General features: G+C 36.6%; 1 protein-coding gene across 11 annotated transcripts in view; it reads right to left on the minus strand.

The window, feature by feature from the left end:
• NEBL (nebulette) overlaps nucleotides 1-18,793 on the minus strand; it is a 270,611-nt gene that overhangs the window by 25,909 nt on the left and 225,909 nt on the right. For 7 of the 11 annotated variants that reach the window (XM_075746329.1, XM_075746330.1, XM_075746331.1 and 4 more), the window contains 7 exons: nucleotides 16,116-16,208; nucleotides 15,631-15,724; nucleotides 13,564-13,655; nucleotides 11,129-11,233; nucleotides 9,841-10,012; nucleotides 5,760-5,852; nucleotides 4,670-4,798 (listed from right to left, as the gene is read on the minus strand). In XM_075746329.1, the coding sequence (XP_075602444.1) occupies nucleotides 4,670-4,798; nucleotides 5,760-5,852; nucleotides 9,841-10,012; nucleotides 11,129-11,233; nucleotides 13,564-13,655; nucleotides 15,631-15,724; nucleotides 16,116-16,208 (778 nt within the window). Of the gene's footprint in view, nucleotides 1-4,669; nucleotides 4,799-5,759; nucleotides 5,853-9,840; nucleotides 10,013-11,128; nucleotides 11,234-13,563; nucleotides 13,657-15,630; nucleotides 15,725-16,115; nucleotides 16,209-18,793 lie in introns of all 11 variants that reach the window. The other 4 variants (XM_075746337.1, XM_075746335.1, XM_075746338.1 and 1 more) reach the window with 3 other exon arrangements.

The following is an 18,793-nucleotide window of genomic DNA, read 5'->3' on the forward strand; positions in this document are numbered from 1 at the left end:
AGGATGTTCATTAAGATAATTTTGAAGTAGAAATCTTCACACTGAAAGCAAAACTTGGTAATATTTAAATAAAATCCTGCTGATTTAAATCAAAGAAAAACAGGAGAGAGCTAAACAGAAAGCCTCAGAAAGATACAATAAATTGAAAGATAATGAATGTAAAAACTGAGAGAAGGAAGAATATTAGAAAGTGAAATGAAAATATTCTGCAGTTGAAACAGGATTGAAGGAAAGCAGCATAAAAGCACTTTGATAACTAAAACAAAAGTAGGAAAACACTTCCACTGAAGTACAATGAAAAGAAAATGTACATACAAATTGTTGCATAATAAGAGAGAGAAAGAATAAATAACAGTGAAATGAGAATAAGAGTGATATTCTTTCAGTGCCGATGGGTCTTCTCATTCCAAACACAGTAAGAGGAATTCTTCACCTCAAAATGAGTCAAAACAGAAGTCACAAAAACAGTAGTCCTGGTAGCAGTGGCTCACCTGCTATCATCTGGCCAGTCGTCAGGACACTCTGTCCTGGTAATACAGAAATGTGCACAGTCACTTCCCTGCCACCATGGTAAAGCCTGGCACTTGTTCCAGTAGCTGAGTGACCCCTGTAGACACCAGGTTAACTCCCTTAAGGACAAGTTTGCCCACTGTCAAAGACTTAAATTGTTTGACATTTTAATCCTAAACCAGAATTTCCTCTGGCTGTAATATTTTGTTTCTTTGCTTCCAACAATAAGTTAGCCAGAAGAAAAATATTAATTAACCTTAACGGTTTACTTGCAGCCTTCACTTTACCCTGCCACTCTTTGTCTAAACCTGCACACACATGGCTTTGAGCAACTGAGCTTGGTTTCTGTGGATGTCACTAGATCATACACCACAAATTCATTTCTGTATCTTACTTCGTACCACACACTAATGCTCTAGTGTTAAAAAGTCCTTTCCCCATCTCAGTCTTTAGAGATGGAACTACTGAGAAGAATATATATAGAACAAGCCTTATAAAAAAAATAATTTCCAATATTGTTGTGAAATTGTGCTACTATCAAACATTTTTACTCTTGCCTTTCGGGGAATGGAACTAAATACAACAGTCTTGAGCCATGAGGGTGTTAGCTAAATGCCACTTTCACTTACTGAAGTAAGTTACCAGCAAGAGATGGTAGATTAATTTTATATGGAGACCTTAAAATAGGAGAAGGTGATACCTGTGTTCCCTTCTGTCATCAGACATCAAAAACTCCATAATTATACATAAATGTGAATTACATGCAAAATCAATTCATCTCCTTCATGTCTGAAACACAAATACAACCATCCAAAATACTGCAAGACTGGAATAGGTGTTGAGCCATAGGATGACCCTCTCCTGGTGCCTCAGTGCAAACTAACAGGATGAGATCTTGCTTGTAGGGGAGCAACAGGAGCAAGACAATGAGTGTGAAAAAAATCTGGGAGAAAAATGGTGTGTAAGACTGCACAGAAAATCAGGACAGACAGAAAAGACTTTACAAAAAAACTCCAAAAAAACCAATTGAGAGATTTTTTGAACACAATGCTGTCTATGAAAACCTGCATTGGAAAGCAAAGAAACTGTCTCTTGTTGCTTTTTTTCCTACAGTGTTCTGTGAAGAAGAAACTGTCTAGTCTGTCTATATAAACAAAAATAAATCTGACACCCATGTATCTCTATGTCTCTTTCTGACAAAAATAATCTGAAAAACCTTCCCAAAAATGAATGAATAGCTCCGTGCCTGAGAAGTTGCAACACCAGTATTAAAAGCAGGATTGAAAGAGAGAAATCATTAGCTTCTGTTCCTCTTTAGCCAAGCTGAAATAACTACTTGAAAAACAGCTGGTAATTTTGCAAGAACTAATGTGGCACCCAACTGTTTCTGGGAAGTGCTACAGAATGAATTGCAGGTAAAAAGGAAATCTTTGTTAGAGCAGTAATTAATTACAAAGCATTTAGGCAGATTGAGAAGCTCTAGTGCAACACCTTCTGTCCAGTATGGCAAAAAAATTCAATGATACCATGAAGTAATAAAGTCAACCTTGAAAAACACTAACAGAGAGAAGCTGCAAAAAGGACAAAAAAAGCTGAAAATTAATTTCAAAAAGAATATCAAAATTAAAGATCATCACCTGCATCAGGCTTGCTGGAAAGCATTAACAATTGTTTCCTATCCAGTTTTACCTGCAGTAGTCTAAACGCGAGATCAGGGATTTTTCCCAAGCTTACATCATGCAAAAATGTACCAATTTTGTAGGGAAAGCTCCCTGGGAGGCACACTTGGCTCAGCTCAATCTCCTCATCTAAAATAATGGTCAGGGAATCAAACAGAAAGAAGTCATTCTAGTAAACAATATTAGTAGTCCTCCTGTGATGTTGTTACTGACATTCCCCAAAGACAAGAGAGAGAGTTATATATATCTGGATAAGCCTTTCACATCTGGTATGAAGCCAGGGACCCAACTAAAGGTTGGGAGAGGTGGTTAAGGAACAATTCAGTGGCAGTGGATTGGTGAAGACTCAAGTTGTGGGTCAAATATCAGTAAAGGTATCTAGAATAAATTAGCAATTGAACAATGCAGAAATATCTGAAAGATGATGAGACAAGGCCAAAGACACTTAGAGGTTGTAAACTTGGTCACAGATCTCCAACTGTCTTTCATGTTGGTGCACCATCAGATTGAACAATTGCCAGTGAGAAACACTGCCAGACGAAAAAGTACAAACTCCGTAAGAAACAGCCATGAAATCTCAGCAAAATGGATTTGGTGCTCATTCACTGTGGTGCACCATAAGAGACAATGTATAAAGGTCAAGGGTGAACTCATCTTTGGCTATGTGCTGAATGACATTTTGGATGGGATGCTGCCATGAAAAAGGCTGGTGCTTTTGACCAAAGATGCTATCTGCTGCTGATTTTTTTCTGAGTGTGTTCACAGAAATGGCATTTTCTTGTAAATCATTAGGATAATGTCAAATTACTTAGCTCTGGCATTTTTTCTCCCCGGCAATGGGAACTGTCTGCAAGTGCTCAAACCCTGGCTAGCTAGCTGGGTCAAAAGCAGAAACAGCGGAATCTTGCTAAAATATGTTGATCTTGGCAAGGATCTATTCAACACATCACCACAACAATAGATTTAAATAGAGACGCAAAAAGCAAACTTGCTAGTGCCAAAGCAGCCAGCAAAATAAGGCCCGTTTCCTATTCTCAATATGGCAAGTTATAAAAAATATCTGTTAACAATCAAATCAAGCTGACAAAGCAATGTTAAAATGGCTTGGAATAGAGCCAAAAAAGATCAGAACAGATACAGAGAGACAATATGCACTGGACTGCGAAGCCCACTTTGCATCATCACAGGAAGACACATAAAAACCAGCGTGATGTGCATTATTGTTACCATCTATTAAAAGAGTTGGGATTATAGTTAAAATATCAAATAAAGATGGACAGACAAGATATAAGGGATTCCAGTTCTGTGAGACACATGTTTCTTTCTTTGTTCAGAGTTAGTTCTTCAGCCTGAACACTTTCTTCCTCACCTGTTCTTAATCAGAGCTGCTTGTATGTATTTACATGGCACCTAACACAACATAGACTCCCTAAACACTAGCCACTGCAATACATATTACTCTGGTGAGTGGGAGAACATAAACAGGCACAGTCTACAATTAAGATGCCTTAAAACCTTCTAAAAGCACGAGTAATTCAAGGATGTCAGGCAACTAAATGGGAGCAATATTTTTACACTGACACCTTAAAAAAATAGTAACCCTTTGGATAACCTTTACAATGCACCTTCTTCCACAACTGAGTAGTAGAAATCAGCATTTTTTTTAAATATATATTTAGAATGCAATGGTTCTGAATATTTACAATTCACCAGTCAAGTCTAGTACACACTGCAATGCCACTAGGATGACGAGACCCTTATTCATCATTTTCACAAATTTTATTCTAATCTGTGGCATCAAACAGATGCAAGATGTGGTTTTGTACCTAGGAATGCAGGTTCATCAAAGTATTCTAGGAATATTCCATGTTAAACAAAATCAGATGATATAAGCTTCCCAGAGGAATATTAACGCTGGTTCCCAAACTGCTGAGAGTATAAGAAAACTTTTATATCAGAGAAAGTTGTCAATTGATATACTTTTTTTCTTAGGATGGAAACAGAGAGCCACAAGCACCTGCATAGTTTAATATGGGAAGAAATACTTCAGTCACCAAAATACTATTATATGCTTGATTTGCCCACTGAAAAAAACAAGGGTGTCTTGTTTTATTTTTTACAGTTCAGAGGTGTATTTTTTCAGATACATTGTGTCTTTTGAGAGAAAAAAAAAAAAGATTCATTTACATTTTGCAAAAACACAGCACATCTTCTCTTAGGCGCTGTAAATGGGAGTTAGCAGGGCTTTCAGACTGACACCGTCACCAAAACGGTGAAAGAGGATACACAATAAAGCAATACGGCATGCAAGAAACCATGCAGTCTTGAAATTTTGCTTTGCTTCCATAATCAATCAGGCAATAGCTTACATATTTTCTAATGATTTGTGACCACATGAGGATATGGAGTTAATATGGGCCTGTGAGGTCTCAACACACTGTGATAGTGTCATTAGTGAAAAGGGTGGGAATAAGGGGTACCTCCTTCGTCAGATGGCCTTGTTATCTCACTGCAGTAAGAAAAGGTAGGGTTCGTGTCAGAGCCATCTGATTTATAATCTCCCAAACTGGTAGAATGTAAATACTGCTTACTGTAACGGCTTGCCCTTTCTACAAAGGTAGAAAAAAAGAATATCACAGTAAATAGATGACAAAAGTGCAAAGACCAGCAACAGCAAAAACTTCAGCACTGCTAACAGTGATGGCATTAAAATTACAGAAAAACAAATTGTTCACATTTTGTATCCATTTTGAACACCATTAGTTCAAAAGGTTGCTTCAAAATCAAATACAACTAAGCTTGCTCTCTGCTTTTAAAAAAATAGCAGAAATTGAAGGTATGATTGGGATACTGGGGAAAAAAAAAGGATGAAGATGAAGCATATGAAAATTTCCAGTGGAAAATCAAAATGTTCTTTTATCCCAGCATGCACGTAAGTGCATGTGGAATTACTGCTGGATGACATTCAAAACAATATTTAAAGTTCCACTATTAGAAAAAAAAAAAAAAGTGCAAAATTAAGCATTCAAATATTTCGGGGGAAAAAAAAATAATCCAAAAACTTGTACAACCAAAACATTGCTGCCTGTTATTACACTAACTTGTCTTCTTTTCCATCTACCCTTAAATTATGAACACCTTGGAGCTGCAAACAATAGCGCAATAGCACAAGGCATAATATCATGTGCCATATAAGCAAAATGTGCATAGAAAATAAATTAATTTCATAAACAGGCCATCCATATATCTGAAATTCTAGTAAGGTCCAACTATTTGAAAATTCTACTTACAATGAGGACAAAGAAGGTCAATGCTTATTAAGTGACTGTTTCTAATTGGTATGAATAACTGCTGGTTAGGATAAGATTTCTTATCTGCACATGTGATTACAGCTGAAGTTCCTATAAAACACTGCCTTTAAAATACTACAGATATATAGATAGATATATAGAAATGAAAACATACTTATAAAACATATGGCTGGCACATTGACCTAAAAAATTACTATATTAACTTAGTTTCATAAACATTAAAAGCTGATTTGGGGAAAAGTCAGGATATAAGAAATACCAGAAAGCATATGCAGACTCCTAGACTGAATATTGTCCTCCAGAGGATCAATGTCGAAGATGGAGCCAGGATCTGTGCGCCAAACTTTAAGATCTTTTCCCAAAGCACAGAAATGGTAAGACAGACAAACAGCAAAGGAAGTAAAAGCATGAAAGGAATGAGTTTTAACAATCAGTGACCAATTTCCTTCATCTAGAAATTAACCAAAAGATCTAAATATTCACCTGAAAGGACCGGAAAGCATTAATTTCCTGCTTTAAAAAAAAAAAAATAGTGCATTTGTTCTAAGCATTGACATTATTTTAAAAAGACTTTTTCTCCCAATTTTTGTTTTCTTTTTCTAAATATGACCATAGTATTTTCTTAAGCCTAAATAAATGGAAACAAGTCAAATATCACGTACCAGAGCTCTTTTCCGCTAGCAGAACCAAAATCATCAGAGCCAGAAGATGATTTCCCCAGCCCACCAACAGCATCCTTACTCCATGGAGATGCTGTAGTATATATCCTTATAGCTGACAGTTGGCAGTGTGCATCTGTACAGCTGACAGAGGCACTGCAGGCCCTCCTTTGCGTACAGTAGAGATCAAGTCGGCCTACTAAGCAGAATCAGGGGCATAGCTGATCTTACCCAAAATAAACTTTTAAAAGTTGCTCAATTCCTTTAAACTCAAAATCTTTCCTAATTAATACAAAAAATAATACAAACATCTTTCCCAATTAATACAAAAGGTGGACTAGGGTGACAAATTCAGCTGTAGAAATCTACATTGTAGACATCTACAGCTGGGTAAAATGAAGCCCACTCTTGATTTTCACTAGTAATTCCCTATGTCTTCCAAATATCTAAGTTTCCTGGGATACAGACTTACTGTTGATCCACTACCCCACTATTGAAAAGCATTTTTTGAATTCATTGTATAGGTTCAATAACAGTAGTAACCATAAGTAAGATCTTCAATTTTAATTCATACAAGTTATTAATATCTCTTGAATTCACATGTCTGAACTGGATATTGAAAGAAAAAAACAGTCCAGAAGAAATAATCAATTTCATATCCCAGTTCAAGTTATAATCACAGCAGAAAAGTGAATACAGATTCAACCATGTTTTTAATAAACTTTGAACAAATAATTACAGTGCTGTACAAGTTAAGAGGATGCTTATAACAAATGCAGAAGCAGCACAGTGTAAATTCTTGATCTACTCACAATTTAATATATACAACTCATATCTGCTATGTCTAAAAGTATAATAATTTAATCTTTCCAAGCCAGTTTAAAATAAAACCTTGACGTAAAGTACAATCAGTTAAAGCACAAATCTACCAGATCACACCTTTTTACTAGCAGTTTGCTTCTTGGGTAGACCTGTCTGCAAGATTTACTCAATGCATTGGAAGTGGGAAAAATAATTGTCCTCCCAACTTGGTCCTTTTGCTGGTTTGAGTGGTACAAAGCTAAATAATGGGCTGGTAGGTAAAGTAGGACTGTTGGGACCACAAATACGTCATGTTTCAAGTGATTAATAGCCTACAGGCAATGTAAAGAACAGACAGACCTAATAAAATAAATCCCATGGCTCTAGAATACATTCAATGTATGTACATTATGTGTTATCTACTGCAACTCCCATAAGGTGAGGCATAGTGCTAACTCCCTCTTGACAAGATGAATAAAAGCCAACTCAAAATCTTTTGATAAACTATGCGTTAGTCCTAACGATGATAAATTATGCAGCTACATAAAGCACTGACAGGCATGAGAGGGGTGGGGGAACTGGTGAATGCCCAACTTTTCCTGTTTGATCATGCCTTAGCAAATAAAAAACATAATAAGTACAGCTTGATGGCAGCATCAGTGCAGCAGCCATTGATTTGTATTGATTTTATCTATCTCTGTAATCTGAAATAACATACATAGAATCAGAACCTTGGCAATTTATAGCACCAATGAATTTTAACTTCCTGGTAACTTTTGCCAATTTAAAATATCCATATACTCACGTGAGAGCCATGGAGCCTCTTTAGCCACAGGTCTAAAGCTCAGTTACATTAATTTATCTTGATGGGTTTAGAATGGCTTTAGTTCGGTTAAAACTAGTGCCTATTTTCCAAAGCAGAGGCATTAATTTTAGCAATCGGGCATTTGAAAAAGTTGTTTCTTTTTCACCGATAACACTTTTTAAAAACCAACCAGATGGACTTTAACACAAAGGTACTTTTCCTAACTGGCTAAACAATTATCAGTTAGAAAATAACTCAAGAGAGTCACAGTTGTTTTTTTCAGTCTGAGATTTTTTTTTCTAGCTGCCAAGGACATTCCATGAGCAGGGAGCTCACTGCTGCTTTTTAAACAGATATAATTGCAGTTCACTCTCAAAAAGCATTAGCTGAAATATCACTGGATATTAGCCCCACAGGTTTGTCATGGCCTATTTCCTTTAAATAGTTGCACTATTTTTGCTGTTTGGCAGGCATGGGGAGTTAAGAATTCCTGTGTGTTTTGGTACTGGAGTATTTTAAGGTGATAAACAGTACAAATATTTCAGTTAGTTACAGCTCAAGAATTTATCTCAGGGATGTTCTTAATCGTAATCTGTGCTAGCAGGCCTTCAGTTATTGAACACAGGATTGCACTCATGATTCTTACGCAGGGCTGCAGTACATGTGCAATGCCGTACAGAGTTGGAGGTTTGAAGTGCACACTAAACAGCACATTGCAAACTGTATATTAAACTGCAATTTCACAGGACCTTTTCTCTCTCTCTCTGGCTGCACCAGCTCTAGCTGTGGAAGTGAGTTCAAGTGCTTGGGTCTCTACAGACCATGATTTTCCGAACAAGTTGTTGCCCTAGATCCAGAATGTGTGACCCTCTTGAGACTTGCATGGTCTTAAAAGCATCAGTACCTTCCCCGGGCAGAGCTCTCTAAACAGTCACTTTTGAGAAATCCTTTCTGGCATAAAGCTGTAGCTACAGACATGTAAAAGGTGGCTATACAAAAGGAAAGAAATACACTTCTTTATGTGGTGGAGACTCATTTGGAGACTTTAAGGAAAAGACTTAAGTATCTGGCAGGAATGATGTAGATATAGTTAACCTTGCTTTAGGCAGGAGGATGGACTATGTGACCCACTGATTAGTCCATTTGACCTGAAATTTCTCTGTTTGAGAGGCAGACTTAACCCTTGCTATTATTACTATGTATGAAGGATTTCAGAGTGCGACCTCAGCATGTTTTTCCGTATGTAGACCCTCTGGGGTCTACACTGTTGTAAAGCTCAGAAAAACAGAAAAAGGACCAAAAGAAAAAGAAAGGAGAAAAAAAAAATAAAATGTCAGGTTACCATTTCCTTTGCTATAGCAGACTTGCTAACTTCTAAGACATTTCAAATATCCATTTTGATTTTGAAATAGTGTGTATTATGAATATCCCAAATGACATCTTAGTGCAATACTCTGTCTCTACATACAAAACCAGTCTATATTGACTGTACCGCTTGAACACCTGGTCTTATCTTGGACCATCTTTTAGAGCAGCACTTCTGAACACTGGTGTTTGGTTTACCAGAGATCCAATGAGTTACTGATGAGTTATGGCTTCAGATGTTTTGAGAGCTGTATGAAATTCTAAAACAAGAGGTAAAGGGAGCATGTGCAGCTCTGGAGAAACTGCTGACTGACAGAAGGGGAAATCTCAAACTGGTCTGCAACATTTAAACATTGAGATCTTGGAGAATGACAACTTTAATCATCTCTCTTTGTGCCAAATGAAGATTATTGCAGATATTTTGGCCTTTCTTGAAAAGTCAAAATTCAAACTTAAAGTAATAGCAATGACTATCCATATTTTTAAAAAAATAACAATTACAGAGCAAATGACAATGTATCTCCCATTCATTTTCATTATTACTTTGCTAGAAGCTGGCATTGAACCAGTCATTCAACACAAGTTTCATACTGAGAGAAGAGTGAAAATGAAACCTGGGAGCACTTTTTCTTGCTTATAATGGAGAACACAAGCAGAGGCTTTCATCTTCCTCACAGTGTTTTCAATAGCGACCATATTTAACAACTTACCAACAATTATTCCAGGTCTTCTATCCATTTCAACGATATGTGGATGCACACCTTTATATGCCGCATCACTTACAATTTGGGTGTTTTTCCGCACCCGCTCTGTTACAGGATCATCTACCACTGGGGTGAAGCCTCTGCCTTTTGTCTTCTCAAAGTCTTCATGGTATTTTACCTAGGAAAACAAGAAGAATTACATTTTTCCCCAAGCTGCAATTTACAGCAAATGGTTATTCTATGCAAGAATGCATACATGTTTGTTTTATGAGGCACTTATATTCTTTGGGGCTTGTACCATAATAGAATTGTGAGATAGGCTAGATGGCCAGCCAAATCTTTTCTATCTCCCTAACTTGATTTCCTGATATTTTATTATCATTTTTGCATTTGTTTTCCATTGCCACTGAATTAGGCATTAACTGATGCAGCAAAGCATCATCTTACAGGCCCACAGGACAGGAAAAGCCCTCAGGAGGTCATCTGGTCCATTCCCTTCTTCTCTAAGATAGGACAGCTCTCTACTGATGTAGACAACTACATCTGTCAGTAAAAAATGTTCCAGCAGTAACAGTTCTAAAGAACTCAAGTTTTTTCATTCACTGAGAATTTTGATTATATGCACAGTTTCATACAAAAGGTTCTCTTTTCCTCTTGTGTTTTATCATATGCCAGCTGGTTTTAAACATAAGTTTTTAGAAAGAACGGTAGTTATTCTAAGTATCCTGCTTTCAAAAAAAAATAAATAAATAAAACCCAGGACATTAGGGTAGAAAGTGTTATATAACCAAGTGTTGGAACAAAACCGGTATTAGTAAGAGTTATAAAGGTAGTATCCCTGATTATGCATATTTACTTTTTTTAATAGTCTTAATCATCAAAGAATTAAATTGACAAACATTCTCACACAAGCAAATGCACACAAAACAACTCATTCCAAGAACAAAAGTCACGCAGAAACCAGGAACGTGCACAGGCACAAGGTGAAGTGTGTCACCTAATCCAGTCAAACTCTGTGATGCTCAAATGAGGTGTGTACTTTTTTAAAGAAACAAAAAACAAACAAAAGAACAGACATTTAACTGTTAGAAAACTGTTTATTAGTATTTTGAAAATGTTCATTACAGTCGTATGCAGTTAGCAAACACTCCCTCAACAGGCATAAGAAGAAAATATTTCTTCCATACTTGAGCAGAGAGTTTCATTAGTTACCTATATTAATGGAAGGCAAAATCCAGTGGAAGTCAAGTGTCATTCCTTAGTGTACTCTAGTTATAGGAAGAAAGCACCCTACCATTGAGATGTTGTTTTGTGTTTCTTTGACATGCCTTAGCTCAGGTGTGTCTAGAAGCACACTACGTCTACCTTTCATCTGCCTCTGATCACTGCTGTACTTGACCTGCAAAACAGCAACAACAGCAGGCATGAAGTTTTTGTTTACAGTAGAAAGGATGGTGAGAATCAAACCATGCAACGGTATCCTTTTCAAATCCCAATGACCAACAATTTTCTTGTTCCTTTCTTTACACTCATTTTCTAGTGACTTCTTTCAGAGGGAGGATACAGATGAGCTAGTATATTGGTAAGGCCAAAGGGTACATTTATTCCAGCAATCACTTACTCAATAAAATAGTATTTACCTGAAAGCTGAAACTCTTGACTGTTTAAATGGCATAAGTGAAATAATTCATTTAACAACTGAAAGAGAATATAAATAATAAAACACCACTGTGACTTGGACATCTTTAAAACATGTTTGTATGGCTGATGATAAGCTACCTTCTTACTACCCAGACAGACCCAGATTCTGTCCTCAGTCTGCTTCCAGGTTGGGATTAGCACGAGAACCCCTGCACCCCCAGGGAATTCAACTCTTACAAGTGGATTAGTCCTGTGGCAGTCTTCATACTCCTGTTTGGTAGCTATTCTTTGCTAGCAGCACAAAAGCAACACGCCTGGGACAAATCTGAATATGCTCTTTTCAAAGAGAACATTTGGGCTCCATGTTTTGTGCAACCATAAGTACAGAACCTCCTACTTCACATTTCTCCTAATTAGCTTCTTTTGTGGCATTGTACAGATTTGTAAAGATGCAAGGTTAATTATCTGCTCAAAAAAAGGCAACAAAATCCCACAGTCAAAATTCTAAAACAGTAAAAGTAGTTGGTCCTACTTGTTAGTTCTAGATTGGCTATTCTTACAGTTTCTTCTGGCTGGTTGAATTCTCCTAACAGTCTCTCTTAGCTCCTACATTGCATTGTAACCTGTGTACTGAGTTAGTAAATATTTTACATTTACCCATACATTCACGCTCAAAGTATTACCGCTCAAATCAGTTGTGCATGCATTGGTGATGAGAGAAACCAAGTACTGAAATTGTCTAACTCTCCTTAAAATTACATCCTAGCTAAGCACAACACACCTATGAAAGTATGAGCTTCGGTGTCTACGTTTCATAGATAAGTTTGGAGTCATGTACAGAGACACAGAAATATATGGTACTGCATATTCTTCAAATCTTTCTTCATTAAATAATAAATTTTCTTTGAAAATATATTCAGCTACATGTGCTTTTGAATATAAGGCATTTTCTGGGCAGAATCATTACAGCCAACATAGTTTGGTTTTCATCTACTGCTCATTATCATAGAGGAATATTTATTTCTGTAAATACTGAGAAACAAAGTGAAGGAGTCACTTGGAAAAAATAGTTTAATTTTCAGAAATAAAAAAATTATTTAAACTCTGGAATTGTTGGGCAGTTTTCCTCTTATTTTTGATTATGCATCTCAGAACTAATTGACTTTGGTAAATATGCATGAGCATTTTAAGAACATACTTAAGACATACATAGTTACAAGGTCAGATTCTGTTCCTTTGCCCTTAGACGAATCCTCTGACAAATCCAAACTACTTTACTTTTCACTCCTACACTCAGTTCTAAAGTGTTCACTACTATTATTTCTCTTCCACCACCTTGAGACAGTGGCTCTGTGTGAACCCTGTTCTGTTTACCATCTGGAGGGGTTTTGTCACTGATGTTTCAGTGTTGAGGACACAGAGTGTAACTAGTCCGGTCCTTTACTTCACAATGCTGTTTCGATTTCTTCTTTGGTCCTTACTAGAACTGTCTGCTGCTTCTTACACCACTGTAGTGGCAATTAAAAAAAAAAAAAAAAAAAAAAGGTATTATCATAAAAGCTAAGAAAAACATAGTATTTCACTCTTTAGTGTTTAGTAATAGGATCTACTTAGGACTACTCAGCTCTAATACAGGTGGCATGTCACAGAGTGGAATGGATGACTACATGCGTCCATGCTTTGAATTATAAAAAAATGAAATTTGCACTAACGTTAAATTCTCATTTCCTTTGTTCTTTACTGTAATTTACTCCTGCAATCTAGCAACTAAAACTTGGTAACAAGAGACAAAGATTCTTGAAAGAATGACTGACTTCTACTGACCCTCTCCTTGAAAAAATACTGGTGCCAACACTACCACTTACTTCTTTTGCAAGAACAATATACGATACAATATACGATTAAGAACTTAATATTTTTGTTGCCTATACGTGTAGTGCATGTACTCAAAGGATAAAAAAAAAATCCATTCAGTGCATGATGCAGTTGGATTCATTTGACACATCGAATCTAAATGGAAAAGCATATCCTTGTTATATTCCTACAATGACTGAAAATCTAAATGACAAAAAGATTCAAACAACTTGCCGAGCTGATATTGTCTTGATTCTTCTTGACTCTCTCTATCTCAGGAGTGACACTCACAGCAGTAGCTTTGCCAGGCTGCTCTCTGTAGTGAACCTATTATTTAACAGAATAAAATGGTACATGCTATTTCAGCTAAAGCAGTATCACATTGTTTTACATTAAAATGTATGATTTAAAAGGTCATCCAGGAAATAACCAAAAAGCTAAAATGCATTTGAAGTTTATTAAAGCTTATGAAACTTGATTTTTGAAGCATAACCTTGAATTCTTCCTGTATAGTCTTCTTATTAATGCATTTGTGTGGATATATGTGCACATATGCACACAACATCTTGACATTTACCACATTGGTCCTTGGCTGTATAGAGAAATATCTTATATTTGGAATGGAGTAAGCCAAAAATAATGCAGTAAAGTCAAGCAGAGTACATGAAAAACTGAATTTCAGCAATGTAAAATGTAAATGTATATTTGTCCAGAGAGAGATTCCATAAGGATACCCATCCGTGTTCTACCTTTTATACTTTATATATTCAAAGGTGATTAAACACAGTGGGTGCAATACCTCAGACAACTGCCAATTGAATCCAACTGCCTAAATTTCACCATGCGTTTATTTAAATGTACTGTAGGAATATCCCCTCTATTGCTTTTTAACAAAATACACTTGTAGCAATGATGCATTAACCAAATGCACGCTCAAGGCAGGACTAGTATATAAAGAGGATAAAGGATAGGATGTGGCACTGACAGACCAATCAGTCTAATGTTAACCCTGGCCCTAAATACTGGGAAGTCAGATATGGTACACATCTAGTAAATAATTAAGAGATTCTTGCATGATTTATGCCAATCCATATAGTTTTATGTAAAATAAATGTTTCCATACAAACCTTTTTTTTTCTTTTGTTAATAAACTCTTGGGTTTGTGTGATAAGGATAACTGTCCTAGTACATATGCATACATTATGCTCATAATTCTGCAGTGCACTGTGGCATTAACGTACATATTGTTCAAGCAATTGTCTTCCCACAAAACACAGTTTTGGTCTGTCCACATCAACATATTCCAACTGAAAAATTAGCTTATAAAAATGATGGTAAGCTACCAAATGGATTAAACTTGCAAACTGACATCTGTAAAGGTAAAATGATTATTCAAGACTTAATGTTTCTAGAAATGTCTGAAGTTAAAGAATCTTTGTCCTGAAAGAGAATTTAATCTCTCCAATGAAATTTGCACAACACAAAAATAGGAGAAAAGTTAACAATGATGTGAGTAGAATAACTAGACAGACTGGCTTGAATCACCTGGGAAAACAGGTTGGTTTGAACAGCGAGCTAAATATATATACATAAATCCAGGAATAAATAGCATATGCTTAAGTTAGAGGGACAGTATTCTTGAAAATTGTAACTCTACATTAATTTGCAGAATGTGGCAGAAAACACCCCAGGGAAACACTGTAGTTATTTGTAGCGCCATGAAATATGGCTGTTGATGGAAGTTCCCAGTGAGCAAAATGGCTGGTCTCTCAAAGTCTCATTAACAAGCTACGACTTCAGCAATGCAGGAAAGCAGCAGAGTGCTCCAAAAGCCCTTACCTTCTTCCCCGTGCTCCTGCAAACAGTATGACTTTCTAATGGTTATGTCAGCCATTAAATACTAAACTCTGATAGGAAGGTTACGGAGGAACCAGAAAGAGACAGGTAAGAGAGCTGAAGTTTAAGTACAACTGTGGCATTTTTTTCAAAACAAAGAAAAAAAAAAAAGCTGGAAAAGCATATTCTGTTAAAAAATAATCTGTCAAGAGTTCCTGCAAATATCCATGACAGTAACATTTCAAAATATCGCAGCCATTTCTTTAACCAACTACGTGGTGCTTCATGTGCCATTTCTCAAACAAGCAACGGTTTTTCACAGTTGCTTCCTAAAAGAGGGTTTTCAAGTAATTCCATTACCAAGCCCACACCTAACTAAAGAAAAGGCACAGCTTTTGGAGGCAGAACTTTGCACTCATCCTCTGCACGCAAAAGCTATACAAAGGATTAAACAAGAGCAACTTCCCATGCTGACATTCTCTTGATTCCTCTTGACTCTTTCAATCTCAGGGGTGACACTCACAGGCGTCGCTTTGCAGAGCTGTTCTTTGTACTGAACCTAGCAAACATGGCAGAAGATATTACACAGGGACGTCCGAGTAACAAAAACACAACAGAGTGTTAGACATCATCAAAAAGCACACTGCATTTGGATGGAAAATACCATTCCTTAATAAACACCCACATCTTTCCACACAATACTTAGTACTCACCCTCTTGCAGTTCTTCTATTTCAGACACAGACAACTGATACTTCAACAGGAATACTTCACTCTTATTGATGTTAATCAAAGTGCAAGGCTAAGAAGTTATCATTTTACCATTAGTTGATTAAATTAGTCTTTGTGGACAAATAGGAACTAGCACAAACACCACAGACATATTCACCAAGGCACAAACACATTTAATACAGCAGAGAGAAGTGTGCAAGCAATGAAAATGGGGCACACATTGCTAATATTCTTCTGGTTTTCCTTAACTCTCCTTAGCTCGGGTGGATCACAAATGGTTGTTGCATGCTGCATTTCTTCCTTGTATTTAATCTGCACAATAAATATTATAAAATATTAGCAATTTAAAGAAGATACAGCCAAGAACTAAAACACAACAAACATTTTGTAATCTCTCCCTTACACATACTGCACAGCTAGGCCACACTTAGCAACACTATTGACCTGAACAGGAATAGTTTAATTTAATTTCTGGAAGAGACTGCTGCAGTCTCCAACACATCTTGTTTGATACAATGCAGCAAAGAGTGCATATAACAAGTCTAATATCCTAAAACTCTTACGACGGGAATATACTTCACGTGGGATTGTGGCTATCTTCACGATAATTGGGATGCTGCATAAACTACTTGGAGATCTGCATCACTTTGACAAGGACTTGGTCTTGCTATCATCTTGCTAGGGAGTCTACCAGTCCATTTCAGAAACCAAACATTTCACAGATGCGTTCTTAAAAGGGTGGATGGCTTCAAAGTCTCATTCAACTTCTCTAAAAACACACACAGATACATCAGGGAGAATGCAGATGTTTGGATGGATGATGCCTTTGAAGATGCTGTCAGATATTTACTGTTGCTTTTGCCACATTTAATCTCTTCTAAACAGCAGTATGTTTGGATATGGTAGACTCCATAATTTGAAAGATGCACAGGACTAGAATTTCTTCAATTACACATTATATGTACCAAAACTGCAATTCAACTTAATGAGGAAGAGTTGTAAGGTTAAATGGATGTGGTACTAAAAAGAAAGGCATCACATTTTCTGGTTTTCCATATGCTATCCAAAAGGGTCATCTTGGACAAATCTGTGCATTGTCTTTTTCTTACTGGCTGTTACTAAATACTTGTCCAGTATCCAGCATATTCAGCTTCAAATCTCTTATGCCACTGTAAAATAAACAATACTTGTAGACCCTACCATCCTTTACAGTTTCAGGGCATGCTTTCTTTTTCTTTACAATGGTAATAAAACAGCAAAATTCACAAAAACATTCAAAATTGTGTATGCAGTGATACACAATAGTTGGAAACATTTTTCATTAGTAAGAGCCCAGGAAGGAAAAATACTTTAAGAACAAGGGAACAGCATAAAGAATCAATTTGTACAGTTTTATATTAATGTGCCATACAAAATCTCTGTTAAATACATTTTGAGGATGCAAAATTGAAACTCAAAAATCAGAAAATGACACAACTTAAATGTAACCTTAGTTCTGCCCCTTGTACAAATATGCTCCATATACAGCTTTTAATATGTTTTATACTACTTTGTTCTTTTCTTCTTTAGGTATTTTATAATTTTCTTCATCTACTACCAAAAGGTGTTTTTCTCAAGAGCCTCCTTCATTACACATAATCAATGACCCTTACTTAGTGAGTAGTTTGCATGTAGACCATGACTAATCTTTTTTCTTTTCTTTAACTGCTCTAAGGTCCTGCTTTGATGACAGAATTACTGATTTCTTCAGGAACTTTTCTATGTTGCTCCTTGCTAAAGCATCTGAGTTTTTCACACACATTAATTTACTAATTTTGCTGTGAAAGGAGGAAAAAGAGAATTGTGACAAGGAAAAGTACTATTTTTACTAGAGAGCACAGACAAGTAACAGCTAATCTGGCTACATAATTTTTAAAAACATAGGATTATACAGCACCTGCATTCAAATGAGAATTTCCATTGAACTGTACTTTGCAAAAGGGAAAACGAGAGCAGGTCCATCTCTGTGGCCAAGTATAAAATCATACGCTTTAGCATTGGATCGTCAGGTCTGGGCACAGCTGAGTTGATTTCAGGTTCTTGCTTTTGCTTTTTTGACTTAGTGACCTTAATAATACTCCCTAAAGGTACCTCACGGGGAGGCAATTTCTCATGATTTAAAAAACTAGCAACATACATTTCTTTGTATGCCTTCATCTTAAGCCCCTAGTGGTTTGTTTAGGTTGACTGCGCAAACCCATGAGAACAATCGTACGTCGTTACCTCCATGGACAGCATCATTAAAGAAAGGGAAAATATTTGACCAATGGTACCTCAGATACATACTGACAGCAAGGGAGTGAAGAGTCTAAATGACCTTTGGTTCTGTTTCAGCTCTTCTGGAAGGAAGCACCCATGCACCGGAGCACATCCTTCTGCCCGTCTTTCCCCACATCTGGCCTCTCCACTTTGTCCATGACCAAGTCTTTCTACGCTTTCAGTTCATCCTCCCTGGCTTCTTTTTTCCCAAATCCACTGTACCAAATGTCACTTAGTAGCTAATCTTCAATTTTCTTCTCCAAGACATGGTACTTCTGGAGAGTGCCAAAATTTTTAACAGACAAAACAACTTGTTTTTATCTAAGCTCATACTTGGCTGAAATTTTTAAATAAATAAATAAAACCAAACCAGCCCAGACCAGGAATGGAAAATTTCAGTCCAAACAGTTTAGGACTGGCAGAAATACTAAACCACTGGAAAAAGGGTCTTTTAATAGAGACTATTAGGTAAACTTCAGAATTGGCAGTGCTACTAGTTCTTAAAATGCTTCAAAATGTCCCTTGCTTGAGTTTTAATCAGGCCCCAGACATGTGGTGTTGACTGACATATCACAGGGGTTTCCTCATGGATTTCACAC

The sequence above is a fragment of the Balearica regulorum genome, chromosome 2 (genome assembly GCF_011004875.1).
Source record: "Balearica regulorum gibbericeps isolate bBalReg1 chromosome 2, bBalReg1.pri, whole genome shotgun sequence".
In the NCBI taxonomy this organism is placed as follows: domain Eukaryota; kingdom Metazoa; phylum Chordata; class Aves; order Gruiformes; family Gruidae; genus Balearica; species Balearica regulorum.